General features: G+C 50.6%; 1 protein-coding gene across 1 annotated transcript in view; it reads left to right on the forward strand.

Annotated features, from left to right (window-relative positions):
- Positions 1-11,258, forward strand: part of PRKD2 (protein kinase D2) — a 36,497-nt gene extending 25,239 nt beyond the window's left edge. The window contains exons 14-17 of the mRNA XM_015424111.1: positions 1,346-1,444; positions 3,735-4,002; positions 5,806-5,891; positions 10,723-11,258. Of these exons, the coding sequence (XP_015279597.1) occupies positions 1,346-1,444; positions 3,735-4,002; positions 5,806-5,891; positions 10,723-10,947 (678 nt within the window). The 3' untranslated portion in view covers positions 10,948-11,258. The remainder of the gene's footprint in view (positions 1-1,345; positions 1,445-3,734; positions 4,003-5,805; positions 5,892-10,722) is intronic.
- The last annotated feature ends 9,250 nt before the right edge of the window (positions 11,259-20,508 follow it).

The following is a 20,508-nucleotide window of genomic DNA, read 5'->3' on the forward strand; positions in this document are numbered from 1 at the left end:
GGCACCGGAACCTTGCTGGTGGATAGTCTCTTCCTGTGAATTTCAGCATAGGCGCCGGGCGGCGTAGTGTCTAGAGCACGGGGACTAGGGTGTGGGTTCGAATCCCCGTCTCTGCCATGAAAGTCGACTGGGTCACTGTGGGCCCGTCACAACCTCTCAGCCTAACCTACCTGGCAAGGAGTTTGTTGCGCGGGCTCAGCGGGGAGGGGAGAATGACGTGAAAGCCATCTTGGATACCGATCAAGGAGTCAAGCGAACTATAATTTGCTTTCAAAGCAAAGGTATTCCTGATCGGACATGTATTGCTTGAATGATGTGGGGTGTGTGTGTGTGTTGTTCCTTCGATTTATCAAAGCTGCAAGTGTGACCATCCTGGAACGTGCAAAATCTGTGCCCAGGTGTTCTCTGTGGAGCTGGGAAGGCATACACGATCGCTCAAGCACAAGCCCGCTTGGACCTGTTAGGTCCCTCTAACCTGAGTTAGTGTGAGGCTAGCTCACAGTTTCTTAGCCTCCGGCTCACACAATTTTTTGTCTCCGCTCAGGAAGGGATGGTTCCAAAGCAAACTAATCTATGCAGTGGCTAAATCTCCGGCTCCCAACTTTCATGCCAGGAGGTCACAAAGTAGAATTTTTGCTCACAAGACTCCACAGCTTAGAGGGAGCATCTCAACAGAGAGAGGTCTTTCCCAGCACCCTTCAGCTTGAGATGCTGTGGTTGGATTAGCACTACCGATGAGACACGGCCTTTCCCCGAGTGTCATCACCGAATGGCTCAAAAGGACCTCATAAGAACATAAGAACATAAGAGACGCAAATGTTGGATCAGGCCAAAGGCCCATCCAGTCCAACACTCTGGGTCACACAGCAGCCAAAAGTACCAGGGGCCCTCAGGAGGTCCACCAGTGGGGCCAGGACATTAGAAGCCCCTCCCACTGTTGCCCCCCCTCCCAGGCACCAAGAAGACAGAGCATTACTTGCCCCAGAGCCCCTATCTATACCTTGTGGCTCATAGCCACTGATGGACCTCTGCTCCATATGCTTATCTAATTCCCTCTTGAAGCCGTCTATGCCTGTAGCCGCCAGCACTTCCTGTGGCAGTGAATCCCGTGTGTTCATCACTCTTCGGGTGAAGAAGGACTTCCTTTTATCCGTTCTAACCCGACCGCTCAGCAATTTCATGGAGTGCCCAGGAGTGCCCTCACGTCCCTGTTCTCTTTTCTTGCATGCTGCCGTTTGGTTTACCTGGGTTAGCTCATGAGAATCTGAGGCAGACAGGCTGAGCCGATTGGCCGCCCGTTCCTTCCAACCCTTGTGCTTCTATGGTGTTTTCTCCCACCTCTCAGATCCTGGTGGCGCTCCGGCATCTGCATTTCAAAAACATCGTGCACTGTGACCTCAAGCCGGAAAATGTCCTCCTGGCCTCGGCAGAGCCGTTTCCCCAGGTAAGCCTCTTCCGGAGCTCCTCCTGCAGTTGCACGCGACTGAAAAAGAGCCGGCGCTCTCGGCGTGCCGAAGGGTCATCGGATCCCGCTGGCCTCTTCTCCCCTTCGCTATGGCAAGCAGGGAGTTTTTTTCAGGATGGGGAACGATAGCTGAGTTGCGCCTCTCCTCCTGCAAAAGAATTCCTTTGCTACGTGTGCACGGAATGCTGTATAAATCCCGACGGGGTGGGCCGTGTTAGTCGGTTGCCGCCAGATTTAAGAAAACAGAAGAAGAGAAGAGGTTGGATTTATATGCTGCCCTTCACTACCCGAAGGAGTCTCAGAGCGGCTTACAAACTCCTTTCCCTTCCCCTCCCCACAACATACACCCTGTGAGGTAGGCGGGGCTGAGAGAGCTCTGACAGAAACTGCTCTCTTTCAAGAACAGCTCTTATCAGAACTACGGCTTGCCCAAGGTCATCCAGCCAGGTGTAAGTGGAGGAGTGAGGGAATCAAACCCGGTTCTCCCAGATTAGAGTCCATGCACTTAACCACTACACCAAACTGGCTTTCAGGTCCCTGTTTAGCCATTCACCGAACACTGATTTTTTTCCTTTGGCCTAACCCCAGGCCGCATATTTGACACCCCTGCATTAAATGATGCAAAATTCATACTAGGATCCTAGTTTCCGCAAGCTAAATACCGTAGTATAGACCACAGTACCTAATAATTTTTCCGAGTAGATCTGTGAATCATTTAGTACAGTGCCACTCTATTGCCTGCATAGGAGAAAGCCCTCTTGAATAATTCAGTTTTGCACAGTTTGTGGAAACTGTGTATACCCACCTTCCTGACCTCCTCAGTTAGGCTGTTCCACAAAGTGGGGGCCCCCAACAAAGAAGGTACGTGAACGGGCAGCTGTTAAGTTTACCTGTTTCCAGGCACGATACGTAGGAGCGCCATAGTCACTTTGCTTGACAGGGATTGGGTTTATTTATTTATTTATCAAATTTATACCCCGCCCTCCCTGCCGAAGCAGAGTCAGGGCAGCTTACAAGAATTACAACACCACATGCCTGGTGGAATGCGCTCCCGGAGGAGATCCGGGCCCTGCGGGACCTTATACAGTTCCGCAGGGCCTGTAAGACGGAGCTCTTCCACCAGGCCTTTGGGTAGGAGCCGCCGCCGCCGCTATACCACCACCGCGGTGAATACCATCCATCTACCGTACTTTGGGGAGTAGATGTCGCCCGACTGTGCTGCGGAAATATTGCTCCTGGCGCTCTCGCTATTAAGAACACTGGCTGCAAATGTGGGTTGCTTTGTTTTTTTGTAAATTCTATGTAGATTTGTGTAGCACCAGATTTTATTATATATGAAATATTGGGTTTTTTGTACTCAATTTTTAAACTTGTTGTTAGCCGCCCTGAGCCACCGGGTAGGGCGGGATAAAAATCTCAAAAATAAATAAATGACCGTTAAAACAATCGTAAAACACCTCCTGAAACAATCCAGTTGATGTACAGCGCTAGTACAATTGGTCTGGCCCAGTAATGCTCACGATATTTGGCAACGATGGCTGCAGTTGGTATCCAGTCCTGTTGATCGGCTCCTCGTCCTGTTTCTTCTTCCGTGGCCGGCTCAGGCTGTTGATGATGACTCCGAAGGGCAGGGCTCGCAATTAGTTATTGGGGGGAGGGGCTCCTAGTTGAAGGCCTGGTGGAAGAGCTCCGTCTTGCAGGCCCTGCAGGACTGCATAAGGTCCCGCGGGGCCCTGATCTCTTCCGGGAGCTCATTCCACCAGTATGGAGCCGCCACCGAAAAGGCCCTGGCCCTAGTTATAGCCAGCCTGGCGTCTTTGGGTCCCGGGAGGCTCAATCGATGTTGGGACCCTGACCGCAGTGCTCTGTGGGGAAATGCGGTCCCCCAGGTAAGTCGGCCCGTGACCATGAAGGGCTCTAAAGGTAAGAACCAGCACCTTGAAGCGGATTCGGTATGCTGTTGGTAGCCAGCGCAGTGCTTTCAGCACAGGCTGGATGTGCTCCCGCATAGACTGAGGAAGAAGTATTGAGACCAGCTGAAGTTAGGAAGACAGCTTGGGAGGAGACAGCTGGTGACGTGCCCAGGCTCTCTCTAATGGCATTTAGCAAAAACATCTCGCCAGCTTCTGTCTCGTCTAGGGGGTTGGAAACACCCTATCTACAAAGCCTGGAAAGCAGAAGAATTCTCAGGATTGTCGCGACTGCCGGTTTTCTGAATTCCACGGCGCACGGCAAGCGTTTAAATGTTCTGTGCTTCCGCCCCCCACAGGTGAAGCTGTGTGACTTCGGCTTTGCCCGCATCATCGGCGAGAAGTCTTTCCGACGCTCCGTCGTAGGCACCCCGGCCTACCTGGCGCCTGAGGTGTTGCTCAACCAGGGTTACAACCGCTCTCTGGACATGTGGTCGGTGGGGGTCATCATGTACGTTAGCCTGAGCGGCACCTTCCCGTTCAACGAAGACGAGGATATCAACGACCAGATCCAGAACGCTGCCTTCATGTACCCGCCGAACCCCTGGCGCCAGATCTCAGTCGGAGGTACCCGTCGATAGAAATTTACTCGTGGCTTGGACGGGAGGAGATGGAATGTGCAGGCCCAAGAGGGGGGGACATGTTTGACTTGATTTCAGCCCATAAGAATACAACAAGAGGACCACGGTGTAAATGGTAGAAATCAGGTCTCTTTTTGTAGAAAAAGCCCAGCAGGAACTCATTAGCATAATAGGCCACACACAACAGCAGAAACTCATTAGCATATTAGGCCACACCCCTGACAGCACAGCTCATTGGCATATTAGGCCACACCCCCATGTTACCAGAAGTGTGGTCATCCAGCCACACCCACCTTTTGCTTCTTATTCTGTTTACCTTGTTTGTTGTCCAAACCCAGGGCTTTTTTGTAGCAGGAACTCCTTTGCATGTTAGGCCACACACCCCTAATGTAGCCAATCCTAATGAGTGTCTGCTGTTGGGTGTGGCCTATTATGCTAATGCGTTCCTGCTGGGGGTGGCCAACTTGGAAGCCAGCCGGAACTCCGTTCCTGTGCGTTCCTGCCCAAAAATAGCCCTGGTAGAAATAATAACGCCAAAGCACCATGTAATGAACAATAACAACAATGTAATCTTATATCAACGCTCAACTTTGTTATTTTTCTTGTCCAATAGATTGGTATTTTCAGTGCTAATGTATTATATCGCCATCACAATAATCACACTGTAAATTAAATACCAGACATCCAAAAATTACAGCACTTGCCCCACAGGGTTATAAGTCGAGATGGAAGTCTAGACGAAGATGAAGATGCAAGGAAACCGTAAGACGACGAAGAACCGGCGTTGACTCGTTTTCTGCTGCCTTCCTCGGGTCTTTGAGAACTTCACTGGCGAGTCCCTGTATTTTCCAAGAGTGATATTTGATGAATGTACTGAAGCTCACATTATATTATATATCAGCAAGGCTGAAAACATCAGAATGATACATTTTGTATATTCTGTAAGACTCGAGGAAGGCAGCAGGAAACGAGCCAACGCCGGTTCTTCGTCGTCTTACGGTTTCCTTGCACCTTCATTTTCGTCTAGACTTCCATCTCGACGTATAAACCTGTGGGGCAAACGCTGTCATTTCTGGATGTTTTGTATTTAATTTACAGTGTAATTATTGTGATGGCGATATAATCCAATTAGCACTGAAAATGCCAATCTGTTGGACTAGGAGATTACATTGTTATCATCGATTTTAATAACTGTTACCTGCAACGAGATAGATCAAGATGTGTGCCCAAGTTAGTTTGTCTGTAGCAGCACAGAACAGCAGGAGTCCAGTGGCACCTTAAGGACTAACAATTTGTGGCAGGCAGGGTCAGAGATCTCACAAGTCACTGCTCACTTCATCAGATATCTGCTCTTTTCTACCATTACTATAGTGTGTTTTGATGACTCTCCCATAGTTGGCTTATCTAGATTTGAAGTATTACGAGTGTTCTATATGCAGCGCTTGAAACGGGTGGAATGAGGGAAAGTCAAACAGGAAGGCGCTATTAAAGGAACACCCTGTGAGATAGGTGGGGCTGAGAGAGCTCTTTCGAGGACTGCCCTTGAGAGAACAGCTCTGGAAGAACTTGCGACTCATCCAGGGTCACACCAGCAGCTGCATGTGGAGGAGTGGGGAATCAAACTGGATTCTCCCCGATTAGAGTCCGCGTTCTTAACCGCTGCTCCAAGCTGGCATTGTGTTACCCGTGCAAAGATTTGTTGGCCCAGGCAGTTTTTGGCATATACCAAAATAGCCCTTCACCTTTCCGGTTTGATGATCTCCCGCCCGTTGCTTTCCCTTCTCCCTAGCCATCGATCTGATCAACAATCTCCTTCAGGTGAAGATGAGGAAACGCTACAGTGTGGATAAATCCCTCAGCCACTCATGGCTACAGGTACTTGACTCCGCAGCTCTGGGTCTGCTAATATATCACATGTGTGTGGGGGTTTCGCGGGGGGGGGATAAACTTAGAGAATCAAGTTAGAAGTAATGCGGAATTGCCTCATGCCGCAGGGTGCCGCGAGCTCTCTCTTATGGAGAGATGGGGCGCCGCTTCAGTCTTCCAGCAGGGGGCAGCGAGGTGACACCAAACAAATGATGCTGCCTAGATTTCTGGTTTTAAGTTGACCACTGTCGTGGAAGTAGTGACAGACTTCACGTTCCTGGGATCCCAGATCACCGCAGACTGTGACAGCAGCCATGAAATTAAAAGACGCCTGCTCCTTGGGAGGAAAGCGATGGCGAACCTAAACAGCATGATAAAAAGTAGAGACATCACCCTGCCAACAAAAGTCCGCATGGTCAAAGCAATGGTATTCCCAGTAGTCATGTATGGCTGCGAGAGCTGGACTATAAGGAAGGCCGAGCGCCGAAGAATAGATTCTTTTGAACTATGGTGCTGGAGAAGACTCTTGAGAGTCCCTTGGACTGCAAGAAGAACAAATCAGTCGTGGCCAACCGCCTTTGTTTGTCTCTGTTCTGACCCGGACGGCCCAGTCTAGCCCGATCTCATCCGATCCCAGAAGCTAAGCAGGGTCAGCCTTCATTAGTATTTGCAGGGCTATTTTTGGGCAGGAACGCACAGGAACGGAGTTCCGGCTGGCTCCCGAGTTGGCCACGCCCAGCAGGAACTCATTAGCATAATGAGCAAACTTCAGAGGACGGCGGAAGACTAGAAGGCCTGGTGGGAGCTGGTCCATGGGGTCGCGGAGAGTCGGACTCGACTGTGCGACTGAACAACAACAACTGTTCCTAGCCTACCCTGATCTCGGAAGCTAAGCAGGGCTCAGCCCGTTAGAAAAGAGGTCCAGGAGCTCCTTAAAGACTAACCAAATTTGTGGCAGGGGAGGAGCTTTCCTGAGTCGCCGCTCAACGTCTTCAGATACAGCTAGAAACCGGGGTCAGCCCCCTGATTAGTAGCTGGATGGGAGACCACCAAGGGAAGTCCAGGGTCTCTACGCAGAGGCAAACCACCTCTGCTCGTCTCTTGCTTTGAAAACCCCATGAGGAGTTGCCGTTAAGTCGGCTGTGGCTTTACGCCACTTCCACCGCCGCTGTTCTTTGTGGATACAGAGCGGCGTCTCTCTTGTTTCCTAGCCCCTCCGTGTTGCTTGCGTTGGAAATCAGAACGACAGTCTATTTAACATAACACCGGAAGCTCTGTAGAGACGTTGTACTTCTTTGCTGTGTGTTTCAGATTTAAATCTGTTTGGGGAATCCAGTTCTCTGTCACAACTCTCACCGAGGGAGCTGTTTGGGGACTGGTAGTTCTGTAGAGCAGGTATGTCCAACAGGTAGATCGCGATCTGCCAGTAGATCGCGGAGGGGTCAGAGGTAGATCACCAGCCCCACTTGGTTCTCCTGGTTCGCTGCGCGAGATCAGCCTGGATCAATACTTGACCGACATTTAACACAAATAACTCTGAATGAAAGTTAAAGGAAGTTATTGAGACAGTTAAAGAAAGTTATAACTCAATAAACAATAAAAAATGTTTGCAGTTCTTTCTGGGTCTTCGTCTCTCTGTTTTGTTTTTGCTTATTTTGCTTACCAGTAAATGACAGAGAGCCAGTTTGCTGTAGTGTGTCAAGTGTGCGGAATCTAATCTGGGAGAACTGGGTTTGATTCCCCACTCCTCCACTTGCAGCTGCTCTCTCAGCCCCACCTACCTCACAGGGTGTCTGTTGTGGGGAGGGGAAGGGGAAGGAGTTTGTAAACCACTCTGAGACACCTTTGGGTAGTGAAGGGTGGGGTATAAATCCAATCTCTTCCTCTTCTTCTTCTCTTCTTCTATAAATGGGGGGTGGCGCGGTGGATCCCAACTTTAGTGGGTTAAAATCTAATTTGAAACTAATTTGAAACTTTATTTTTATGGTGGTAGATCACCAGCACTTTTGACCGGAAAAAATAGATCACTACCTGTTCGAAGTTGGACATGCCTGCTGTAGAGGGTGCAGGTTAGCTGCAGTTCACAGGATGCTGAACGCTACACCATATACAGCCAGGATTGCCAATTCCATGTTGGGAAATTCCTGGAGATTTTGGGGGGGCTGGATCCTGAGGAGAGAGGGGTCTTAGCTGGGCACAGTGCCCTAAAAGTCCGCCCTCCCAAGCAGCTGTTTTCTTCTGGAGAACTCACCTCTGTAATGTAGAGATCAGTTGTAATTCCAAGAGATCTCCAGGCCCCACCTGGAGGTTGGCAACACTATATAAGGTGCTGACTCTGAGCCAAAGGGATCAGGCGCCCCCTTCCCAGTCTCTGAAAATATTCCCAGGCCAGCATTTTGGCAAACCTCCAGCCAATGGAAGTTTTTATTTCAGTTTAAGCTTTCATAGACGAGAGCTCACTTCATCAGGTATGTCGTGGGTGAAAACACATTTATATGTAAGGTTGTGACGGAGCAAAATTAAGTGGTGGGGTCCAAGCAGCAGTGAAATGCAGGACGTTTGGCATAAGAGGTGATTACGTGAATGAGCGGCGATTAGCTAAATAGGCAAATGTGGTTTTGAGCTGCGTCACCTGAAATACAGTTTCCAAATCACACACACTGGTGGTGTCACTTTACTCTGCTCTGGTTAGATCTCACCTAGAGAGCTGTGTTCATTTTGGGGCACCACAATTTAAGGAGGATCTAGACAAGCTGGAACATATCCAGAGGAGAGCAACGAAGATGATGAGGGGTCTGGAGACCAAGTCCTATGAGGAAAGGCTGAAGGAGCTGGGGATGTTTAGCCTGGAGAGGAGACGACTGAGAGGTGATGTGATAACCATCCTCAAGTACTTGAAGGGCTGTCGTACAGAGGATGGGGTGGAGCTGTTCTCTGTTGCCCCAGAAGGTTGGACCAGAACCAACGGGTTGAAATTAAATCAGAAGAGTTTTCGGCTAAACATGAGGAAGAACTTCCTGATAATTAGCATGGTTCCTCAGCGGAACAGGCTTCCTAGGGAAGTGGCGGGCTCTCCTACTTTGGAGGTTTTCAAGCAGAGGCTCGATGGCCATTGGACAGCGATGCTGATTCTGTGAACTTAGGCAGATCACGAGAGGGAGGGCAGGAAGGGTTGCCTCAGTGCATTTCATAGTGTGCAGCAGACTGGACTGGAGCCTGGTATGAAGGTTGTTGTTTCCTATTTGAAACATAAGCTTTGATAAGCAGGGAGAAAAAAAACCTTGGAAAATAAAAGAGACGACACTCACTAAATGCAAAATTATGAATAAGAGAATTTACTTCTTTTTTTAATAGTTTATCTATTTTCCATAACAAAAATGAAAAAAGTATATTCATATACAACATATTTTTGGAGTTTACTTTATACATTTTTTCCCCATCCACCTGTCTACTTTTTGCCATCTTTTTTGAAACACATTCTCGACTTTCCCTGACAATATCATATTTACTTTGTCCATTTCTTTTATTTCCATAATTTTTAAAATTAATTCTTCTCTACTTGGTATTTTGTCTGATTTCCAACATTTTGCTATGAGAATTCTAGAAATGTTAAGGATATACAATATCAAACATAAGTCGTTATGCTTAATTCCTTCTGGTAACATGTTGAGCAAGTATATTTCTGGTTCCAACTTCAAATCTATTTCAGTTATCTCTACTATTAATTGTTTTATGGATCTCCAAAATCTACCAAAAAAATTTACTTCTGAGGAAGTCATAAGGGAATTTACTTCTGAGGAAGTTTAGGAGCGAAACGAAGATTCAAGCCGGAAGCTTCGTTAATATATCGCTGTATTGTGATTCTATTAATGTAGTGTGATCTGTTTATAACGTTGAGATTCTTACATATGAATTAATCGGTGGTATTTTATAAATTTATGAATGAAGCACTTTAAAAACTTAATTTACACTTTGTATAAAATGTCAATATAGTATCTATTGCATTATATACAAAACGTTTCCCTGGCTGTTGCTAGAACTCTGCTTCTGTGAACTGAGGCCGATCATGAGAAGGAGGGAGGGCAGGGAAGGGTCGCCTCAGGGCTTAGTTCTCGCGGCCCTTTCTTCCACGCCCAGGGAAATGCCGATTGCCACTTTGGGGTCAGGAAGCCATTTACCTCCAGGCCAGTTTGGCTGTGGATCCTGGAGGGGGGTTTGCCCTCTTCTGGGCATGGAGCAGGGATCACCGGCAGTGTTCCCTCTAAACTGAGTTAGTGTGAGCTAGCTCACAGTTTTTTAGCCTCCAGCTCACACATTTTTGTCTTAGTTCAGGAAAGAGGGCTCCAGAGCAAACTAATTTTATGCAGCAGCCAAACTACCTGCTCACAACTTTAATGCCAGTAGCTCACAAAGTAGAATTTCTGCTCACAGGACTCCACAGCTTAGAGGGAACATTGGTCACCGGCAATGTTCCCTCTAAGCTGTGGAGTCTTGTGTGCAAAACTTCTACTTTGTGAGCCACTGGCATTAAAGCTGTGAGCCAGTGATTGGGCTACTGCATAAATTAGTTTGCTCTGGAGCTGTCCTTCCTGAGCTAAGACAAAAATCTGTGAGCTGGAGGCTAAAAAACTGTGAGCTAGCTTGCACTAACTCAGCTTAGAGTGAACACTGGTCACCGGGGGTGTGGAGGGGGGAGGTATTTTTGTGAATTCCCTGCCTTGTGCAGGGGGCTGGACTAGATGACCCTGGAGGTCCCTTCCCACTCGACGATTCCAGGTGAAACGCGTACCCATTCCCCTGCCGTGGCTCCCCCGTCCTCATCCGTTCCCTCCTCTTCCAGGACTACCAAACGTGGCTGGACCTCCGGGAACTGGAGACCAGGATGGCCGAGCGCTACATCACCCACGAGAGCGACGACGCCCGCTGGGAACAGTTTGCCGCCGAGCACAGCCTGCCGTACCCCGACCACCTGCGGGTTCGCCGGCTGGACGAAGAGGACGAGGAAGGAGAGCAGCGGCAGGAGGCGGAGATGAAGGGCTTAGCCGAGCGGGTCAGCGTGCTCTGAACAGTGCTCGAACCCAGGACTCCCAGGCGGACGGCCTCCCCTGCAGGGTGCGCAGCGTCGGTCCTCGCGGACTTTGTTTTTGGAAGAGAGGGGAAGTCTCCCCCGCCCCCTGCAGGCAGCAGCAGGGAAGACAGTCCGGCTGAGCGAGAACCTTCCCACCCGCCCATCCGATTCTCCAATAACCAACCTGTTTCTCAAGAAGGGGGGGGGAGAGAAGCTCTCCTCTGGGGAGGGCGTCGCCCAGGGCTCAGGGAGATGGAGGACCATATAGACCAGGGGTCCCCAACATGGTGCCCGCAGGCGCCACGGCACCTGCCAATATTGTAAGCTGACCTTTACCGGCCCCTGCCCAGTGCTCATACAAAATGGGCAGTGCCGGGTGGGGCTTTTGCCCTGCAAGGCTTCTGATTGGCTATTGGAGATTTGATTGGCGGTGCAGATCTTTTTAAAAAAGCTTTGGCATCGGGGGGCGCCGCAACAGAATGACCTTTGCTGCGTGGCTGAAGGTCCGCTCCGCCTCCCGCGGCAGCCGTTTGACCGCGGCCGTTTTGCAGCCTCTGGGCCGCCGGAATCCCACAGACGCCTGCAGACTCAGAAAGGCCGGGGGACCCCGATACAGAGCCCAGAGGCGTGTTTGGGGCCTGCTGACGGAGACAGGCCCAGGTGCATTCTGGGAGCGACCGGGGGATCGGCGGTCTCTGGCCAGCAAGACGGCAGAGGGATCTGCTCTTGCGTTGGGTTCCCTTGAGTGGGGATCTTTGAATACGGCGGAGGGGGGGGCGGTCTGTTGCGTACCCACTTTGTGGGGGCGGAAGGGAGGGTTTCACGTCACACTGGGCCAGGGAGGTTGGTGTAAAGGCAAGATGAGAAGGGGTTTTGTATTCTCTCTTTCCAGAAGCTCTGGTTCCTAACAGAGCTAGAACCAGGGACGTTTCATACGAGCATCCATGCGGCTCGTTTCTTCACCCATGTCCGGGGCTACCGGCAAGCTCCTGTGCCCTCTTCAAAAGAACGCCCATAAGATGCTTGCGAAGAAAAAGCACGGGGCTCTTAGCTCCCCCACACCCCCCCCATGGCACCGGTCGAAGCTCTCTGGACCCCCGACTTAACTCGGACCCTTAAAATACTTTACCTATCGCCCAGTGTTCCCTCTAAGCTGAGTTCGTTCAGCCACCTTTGCACGCGGAAGGCTTATCTCGAAAGCTGAGAAAAGGCTCCCACCAATGCTGCGGAGTCTCGTGAGCAAAAATTCTACTTTCTGATCAGCCGGCATTAAAGTTATGAGCCAGCAGTTTGGCTACTGCATAAATTAGTTGGCTCTGGAGCCCTCCTTCCTCAGCTAAGACAAAAACGTGTGAGCCGGAAGCTAAAAAACTGAGCTGGCTCACACCAAGTCATCTTAGAGGGAACACTGGTCCTAGCCCCCTTGCTCCGGAAAAAAAATCTTGCCGTCCTGCCACTGATACGAATCAGGATTATCTTTTAACTGCACATACGCACAGTGCTCCCCTCTAAGCTGTGGAGTCCTGTGAGCAAGAATTCCACTCTGTGAGCTACTGGCATTAAAGCTGTGAGCGAGCGATTTGGCTGCTGCATCAATTACTTTGCCCTGGAGCCCCCCTTCCTGAGCGGAGACAAAAATCTGTGAGCCAGAGGCTAAAAAGCTGTGAGCTAGCTCACAAGAATTCGACTTAGAGGGAACAGTGCCCACAACCCCTCTCCAGTTTTTTCTGGCCTCTTCTTCCAAAGTCCCTTCAGTGCCATCTCTGTTTAAAAAGTTTCCTTCCGGAGCGTTAAGAAGCCGGGTCCTTGAGCTAGAAACAACTGCTCCCTTATTTTTTCTTGTCTCCTTCCAAGAGCAGGCGGAGTGGGGAGGCGGCAGGGCCCATAAAAACGCTCGATCTGCAACAGCCCGGACGAGGGGAAGGGAAACAGGAAAAGCCACTCTTCGGCACCCGCAGCAGTCTGGAACAAGGTTCCAGGGCATCTCCGGAGTGGGGTCTGTAACTCCAGTCAGGTTTTAACCGTTTGGAGGGGATAGATTCCGGTGGGTCGCTGTGTCAGTCTGAAGCAGCAGAACGAAGTCTCAGTCCGGCGGCACCTTTCCGACCAACAAAGTTTTTAATTCTGGGCAGTGTTCCCTCTAAGCTGAGTGAGTGTGAGCCAGCTCGCGGTTTGTTAGCCTCCGGCTCACACCTTTTTGTCTCGGCTCAGGAAGGGGAGGGCTCCCGAGCAGACGAATTGACGCAGCAGCCAAATCGCTCGTTCACAACTTTTAATACCTAGCAGCTCACAAAGTAGAATTTTCGCTCCATAGCTTAGAGGGAGCATTGATTCTAGGTATAAGCTTTCTGGTGCAGGCACGCTTAATCATATGCCAAAGAAAAGTATCTTTTTGTAGCAGGCTCTTTTTGTAGCAGGAACTCCTTTGCATATTAGGCGACACACCCCTAATGTAGCCAATCCCCCAGGAGCTTTAACAGAGCTCTTCTTGCAGGGGCTACTGTAAGCTCTTGGAGGATTGGCTACATTAGGGGGGGTGTCGCCTAATATGCAAAGGAGTTCCTGCTACAAAAATATGCATGTGCACAAAAGCTTATACCCAAGCTTAGGGCGGAGAATAACTTGAGGAACGCCGAGCATCTGTTTTCGGATCTCAACCTTCAGAGGATTCTGAGGCTGGCTGGGGATGTGGGGGCTTGGGGTGCATCTCATGCTTAATTGTCTGTTGGGTGCGCACGCACTCGGGCTGAGCAGACATCCGACGTTCGCGCTCCCCCTGCAGCTGGATGCTGTGGAAGAAGGCGCTGGACAAAGGGCAGATTTGGAGTCCAGTGGCAGCTTTAAGACCAAAAAAGGTTTTATTCCAGGTATGCGCTTTCGTGAGCTACTCTGTGAGCTACTGGCATTAAAGCTGTGAGCGAGCGATTTGGCTGCTGCATCAATTACTTTGCCCTGGAGCCCCCCTTCCTGAGCAGAGACAAAAATCTGTGAGCCAGAGGCTAAAAAGCTGTGAGCTAGCTCACAAGAATTCGACTTAGAGGGAACAGTGCCCACAACCCCTCTCCAGTTTGGGGGGTTTTCTGGCTTCCTCAGATACAGTGAAGCGGAAGTTAACAGTTCATATATAGAGGCAGATGCCTTCAGATAGGTGAACAGCGAATTAGCATGCAACTGAATGGAGATGTTTTGACGTATGCAAAGACTAAACAGCAATAACAAGCTGAGTTCATACGGTCACCATTTGTCTGGATTTAATTGGGGGGGGGGAAGAGCGAAGTAATACATACGTCAAAATAGATCCAGGTAGTCAGCCGTGTTGGTCTGAAGCCGTAGAACAAACGTAGAGTCCAGTGGCACCTTTAAGACCAACAAAGGTTTGTTCAAGGTATGCATATGAAAGCTCATACCCTGAATAAACCGCCCCCACAAAGGGAGCCAGTTTGTTGTAGTGGTTAAGTGTGCGGGCTCTGATCTGGGAGAACCGGGTTTGATTCCCCGCTCCTTCACTTGCACCTGCTGGATGACCTTGGGCAAGCCATAGTTCTGGCACAGCTGTTCTTGAAAAAGAGCAGTTTCTCTTGAGAGCACTCTCAGCCCCGTCCACCTCACAGGGTGTCTGTCGTGCGGAGGGAAAGGGGAAGGAGTCTGTAAGCCTCTCTGAGATTCCTTTGGGTAGTGAAGGTTGGGGTATAAATCCAATCTCCTCCTCCTCCTCCTCCTCCTCCTCCTCCTCCTCCATCTCCATGCTACTGGAGTCTAAATTTGTTCTATGTCAAAATAGGAGATAGATGTGTAAAAGTATCCTAAGAGTAATAAACTGTGACTCTGTTGTTACGCTCCGTTTGTCTCCTTTCAAGCATGGAGTCGGTCTTAAAGGTACCACTGGACTCCAAATTTGTTGTAGGCAGGGGTCATTTTGTAGAAAAAGAGGAGCAGGAGCTCATTAGCATAACCCATTAGCATAACTCATTTGCATATGCCACACCCCCTGACATCACCAGAAGTGTGTCAGAAGGCAACACCCACCGCTCAGGCTCCACTGGCCTGTTTTGGATTGCTAACTATTGGCGGCGGGGGGGGGGGACGTGCAGATCTGCCCTCACAGAGGAGGGAGAGCTTGTACCTGAATAAAACTTGGTCTTAAAGGTGCCACTGGACTGTTTTGGACAGGGGGGCCCCTCTGCAACTTACCTGGCTGCTTCTTGCTCTGACTGAGGGCTGCTGGGAGCAGGGGGTGGGTCTTGTTGCATGTGCCCGCCCCCTGGGCTCTTTACTGCCGGAGCTCCACTCCTTTGCGCTCCTGCAGGAAATGACCCCTGGTTGTAGGGCTTCAGACCAACAACGGCTGCCTACCTGGACGAGTTGCAATTACTGACCGTCGGGTGGGAAGCCGCTCCGGACCCCTGCAGGTCCCTGGGGCCGCAGCTTGGGTTGCTCCGGTCTACAACACAGCAGGCTGTCCTTCCAACCCCTCTCGCCCTCCTAGGCAAGTTGCTTCCTTTCCAATATTTGGGTCTCTTAATGATGACCACCCACCCCAGGCTCAATTCCTCGAGATTCCTGCACTGTGCAAAGTTGGGAGTCCGCAGTGGCGTTTGTCGGCTGCGTCCGGGATCTGCGACCTGGCAGCTGTGGCGGTGCGAGATTTCTCTTCGGCCTCCTGTGCCCGAACGGAACGGCAAGGGCAGAGAATCCCAGCATTGTCTGTCTGCGGCTGTGGCTGTTGTGTGCAGCCAGAAACGTCTCTCTGGGGAGAAAAAAAAGATATATCTCGCCAATGTTCTGTTGTAAATAAAATGCCATTCATGTGTGTTTTAAGCCAGGTCTGGTGTGTTAACTTGAACTGCAGGTGGGCTCGCCCGCTCTGAATCTGTCCCCTCACCTGACCTCTCGGCAGGGTTGCCAGATCCAGGTTGGGAAACCCCTGGAAATTTTGGGGGTGGAGCCCGGGGAGGACAGAGATGGGGTTACAATGCCATGGAGTCCACCCTCCAAAGCATCCGTTGTCTCCAGGGGGAACTGATCTCTGTCATCCAGAGATGAGCTGGAATTCTGGGGGGTCCTCAGGTCCCGCTTGGAGAATGGCACCCCGACCTCTTGGTTTCTAGTCTGCGCAGCGGTCCCAGGGTGCGGGAATGTGCTTTTCAAAAGCGTTATGTGACTAGTTTGGTGTAGTGGCTGGGAGCGCGGACTCTGATCTGGGATTCCCCTCTCCTCCTCCCCATGCAGCTGCTGGTGTGACCTTGGGTCAGTCACAAGTTCCTTCAGAGCTTGTCTCTTAGGAGCAGTCCTCGAAAGAGCTCTCTCAGCCCCGCCTACCTCACAGGGTGTCTGTTGTGGGTAGGGGAAGGGAAAGGAGATTGTAAGCCGCTCTGAGACTCCTCTGAGCCAGTTTGGTGTAGTGTGTCAAGTGCGCGGACTCTAATCTGGGAGAACCGGGTTTGATTCCCCACTCCTCCACTTGCACCTGCTGGATGACCTTGGGCAAGCCATAGTTCTGGCACAGCTGTCCTTGAAAAAGAGCCGTTTCTGTCAAGAGCTCTCTCAGCCCCACCGACCTCACAGGGTGTCTGTTGTGGGGAGGGGAGGGGAAGGGAAAGGAGATTGTCAGCCGCTCTGAGACACCTTTGGGTAGTAAAGGAAGGGGTATAAATCCAATCTCCTCTTCTTCCTCTTCCTCCCCCCCCCGAATTCTGTGCTGGGAAAGAAGAGTGCCAAAAGGCAGCCCTCTCATCATACCTGCTCAACCTGTACATGTTTTTTAACCCGTGACTATAGAGGACAGTCCATCGCTTCCTCCCCAAAACAATGACGGCTGCTCCGGCACTGAGCTTTCCAGAGCTGCCTGGGAAGCAGGGGTGTCTGTCTGTTCCCCTGCCCCCCACATCTACCTCGCATTGATGGGGTCCGAACTGGCAGAGACTGACCAAGAGAGAGATCTTGGAGTCGTAGTAGATAACTCACTGAAAATGTCGAGACAGTGTGCGACTGCAATAAAGAAGGCCAACGCTATGCTGGGGATTATTAGGAAGGGTATTGAAAACAGATCAGCCAATATCATAATGCCCCTATATAAATCAATGGTGCGACCTCATTTGGAATACTGTGTGCAATTCTGGTCACCACACCTTAAAAAAGGATATTATAGTTTTGGAAAAAGTGCAGAAAGGGGCAACTTGAATGATAAAGGGGTTGGAACACTTTCCCAATGAGGAAAGGTTAAGGCGCTTAGGGCTCTTTAGCTTGGAGAAACGACGACTGAGGGGTGACATGATTGAGGTTTATAAGATTATGCATGGGAAAGAGCAGGTAGAGAAAGAGGTACTTTTCTCCCTTTCTCACAATACAAGAACCCGTGGGCACTCCATGAAATTGCTGAGCGGTCGGGTTAGAACAGATAAAAGGAAGTACTTCTTCACCCAAAGAGGGATTAACACTTGGAATTCACTGCCACAGGAAATAGTGGCAGCTACAAGCATGGACGGCTTCAAAAGGGAATTAGATAAGCATATGGAGCAGAGGTCCATCAGTGGCTATTAGCCACAAGGTATAGATAGGGACTCCATATGACACGGAGTGTTGGACTGGGTGGGCCATTGGCCTGATCCAACATGGCTTCTCTTATGTTCTTATGTCTGAGGCAGTGATGCTCTGTATTCTAGGTGCTTGGGGGGCCCACGGTGGGAGGACTTCTGGAGTTCTGGCCCTGCTGGTGGACCTCCGGATGGCCCCTGGGTTTTGGTCACTGTGACACAGAGTGTTGGACTGGATGGGCCACTGGCCAGATCCAACATTGGCTTCTCTTCTGTTCTTACATGTTTTTGGCCACCCACGGGTGGACTCTTCCCTATGGCTGACCTCTCCCTCTCTCCCACTGTCTCATCTTTCGCTGCAAGGCGTGAAGGTTTGGGATTTTTCCCCGCTGCGATTTTTCGCTGTGCGGCCAAGAGCTCGTGGAGCACGGGGTCGTTATTTGGGGTTAGATTCTATCCCCCCCAAAAAGACTTCTGCTGTACACTGCTCCCTAGCTACAGTGGGGCTGTGGGGGGCCCTGCCCCCTTCAGTAAAAGTCCTGCCCCCTTCTTTAAAGGGGCCCTACTTCTTCCCAAAAGCATTTAGAGGGATCCTTTGAATGCTTTTGAGAAGAAGGGAGGGCGGGGCGGGTCCCTCCTTCCCCTCCTGCAGGATTTAAAGGGCCCTCCAGCTGATCGGCAGACCATGGCTCCCCACTGAAGGGGGCCCTTTAAATTTGGCAGGAGGGGAGGGAAGGGGACCCACCCACCCCCACTTCATTATGGCAAATAATGGCAGCCCCACCTGGAAAACAATTGCCCCCAAAGCCACAAATCCCTGGCTGTGGGCCCCGGCTGTACACCAGGCGAAGAAACCCGCTGCCCCTCATCTGAGGCAACGCGCTGATGGCAAGTCAGGAAAACACTTTGCGCATTCTCAGGAAAGGCGCCAATGTTTTTCATTTGTCGCCTGTAGCGTTTTGACAACATCGGACACGGGTCTGAGGGCTTGGCCCTGAATTGGAGAAGAACTTTGGCAGGCTGAGGTGAACCCGTGCCCTTGGGGGGCTTGTTTTGAGCCCCGGGACCCGGTTTCAGTGTCCACATTCCCCCCTGAAATATCACTCCACTGATCGGGTGTCTTTGTGGCAGTCCAGACACCTGTGTTCATGGTAGATTGCCGGTGAATGCAGGTTGGGGGCACGATGCCCTCTCTTGTGTCCGGGGTGGGGTGATGGACATTGGCTCTCTGCCCCTTGCCCTCAGGACGCTTCCAGAACTGTGCACCGGGGCTGTGGCTCACTGGAAGAGCCTCTGCTTGGCATGGAGAAGGTTCCAGGTTCGATCCCCGGCATCTCTGGCTGAAAGGAACCAGGCAGCAGGTGAAGAAGAAGAAGAGATTGGATTTATACCCCGCCCTTCACGACCCAAAGGAGTCTCAGAGGGGCTTGCAAACTCCTTTCCCTTCCCCTCCCCACAACAGACACCCTGTGAGGTAAAAGAAGAAGAAGAAGAGATTGGATTTATCCCCTGCCCTTCACTACCCAAAGGTGTCTCAGAGCGGCTTACAAACTCCTTTCCCTCCCCCTCCCCACAACGGACACCCTGTGAGGTAAAAGAAGAAGAGATTGGATTTATACCCCGCCCTTCACTACCCAAAGGTGTCTCAGAGCGGCTTACAATCTCCTTTCCCTTCCCCTCCCCACAACAGACACCCTGTGAGGTAAAAGAAGAAGAAGAAGAGATGGGATTTATACCCCGCCCTTCACTGCCCAAAGGTGTCTCAGAGCGGCTTACAATCTCCTTTCCCTTCCACTCCCCACAACAGACACCCTGTGAGGTAAAAGAAGAAGAAGAAGAGATTGGATTTATACCCCACCCTTCACTACCCAAAGGAGTCTCAGAGCGGCTGACAATCTCCTTTCCCTTCCCCTCCCCACAACAGGCACCCTGTGAGGTAGGTGGGGCTGAGAGAGCTCAGACAGAAATGGCTCTTTTTCAAGGACAGCTCTGACAGAACTATGGCTTGCCCAAGGTCATCCAGCAGGTGCAAGCAGAGGAGTGGGGAATCACACCTCCCAGATTAGAGTCCGCGCACTTTATAAAATTATGCACAGGGTAGACAGTGGGGGGAGAGAACATTTTCTCCCTCTCCCCAAATACTAGAACTCGAGGGCATCCTATGGTGCTGATGGGCAGTAGGTTCGGGATGGGGCGGGTGAAAGGAAATACTACTTTACACCGCAAGGGATTAAAATGTAGATTTCGCTGCTGAAGGATGCAGTGACGATCACAGGAATAAACAGCTTTAAAAGGGGATTTAGAGAGATTTGTGGAGGATAAGTCTTATCAATGGCTGCTAGCCATGGTGGCTGAGGGGAAACGCCACACTCAGAGGCGCTAAACCTCTAAATCCCAGAGCCAGGAGGCAATGTCAAGGGAAGGCCTCGGCCTCTCTGCTCTGTGGTTGGCCCTCCAGAGGAACTGGCTGGCCTCTCAGTGATACAAAAGCAAATATGGTCACAGACAGTCCGTAGACATGAAAAGATAGAGCCACAGGAACTGTGTAAAGTGCGCTCAGTGTTTCTTTAACGATAGCAATAATTGCAATAACAGTTTCACCTGTTTCATTGCACAAGTAATGGAGAAAATTTCTCCCAGACGAAATAAAGCTTATGTGTTATGTGCAATTTTCCACACATCATCTACTTATAGATTCTTGGTCAGAAGAAGACGCTCGTCGAAACGGCATCGCATTCCGGAGACCACCGTCCCGCCGTCGTTGTTATCTTCTATCTTATGTAACTGGATTTACAATTTGAATGTATTAGTATCACTTTTGTGATTTTCATATTTATGACATTATTGCTATCGTTAAAGAAACATTGAGCGCACTTTACACAGTTCCTGTGGCTCTATCTTTCATGGCCTCCCAGTGAGCCAGGATGCTGGACTAGATGGACCCTCGCTGGTCTGATCCAGCAGGGCTCTTCTGATGTTCTTATCTCCTGCTACCACAATTGTTCTCCAGACGACCAAGGTCAGT

This window comes from Gekko japonicus, unplaced genomic scaffold (genome assembly GCF_001447785.1).
Source record: "Gekko japonicus isolate JY-2015 unplaced genomic scaffold, Gekko_japonicus_V1.1 scaffold939, whole genome shotgun sequence".
Lineage (NCBI taxonomy): Eukaryota > Metazoa > Chordata > Lepidosauria > Squamata > Gekkonidae > Gekko > Gekko japonicus.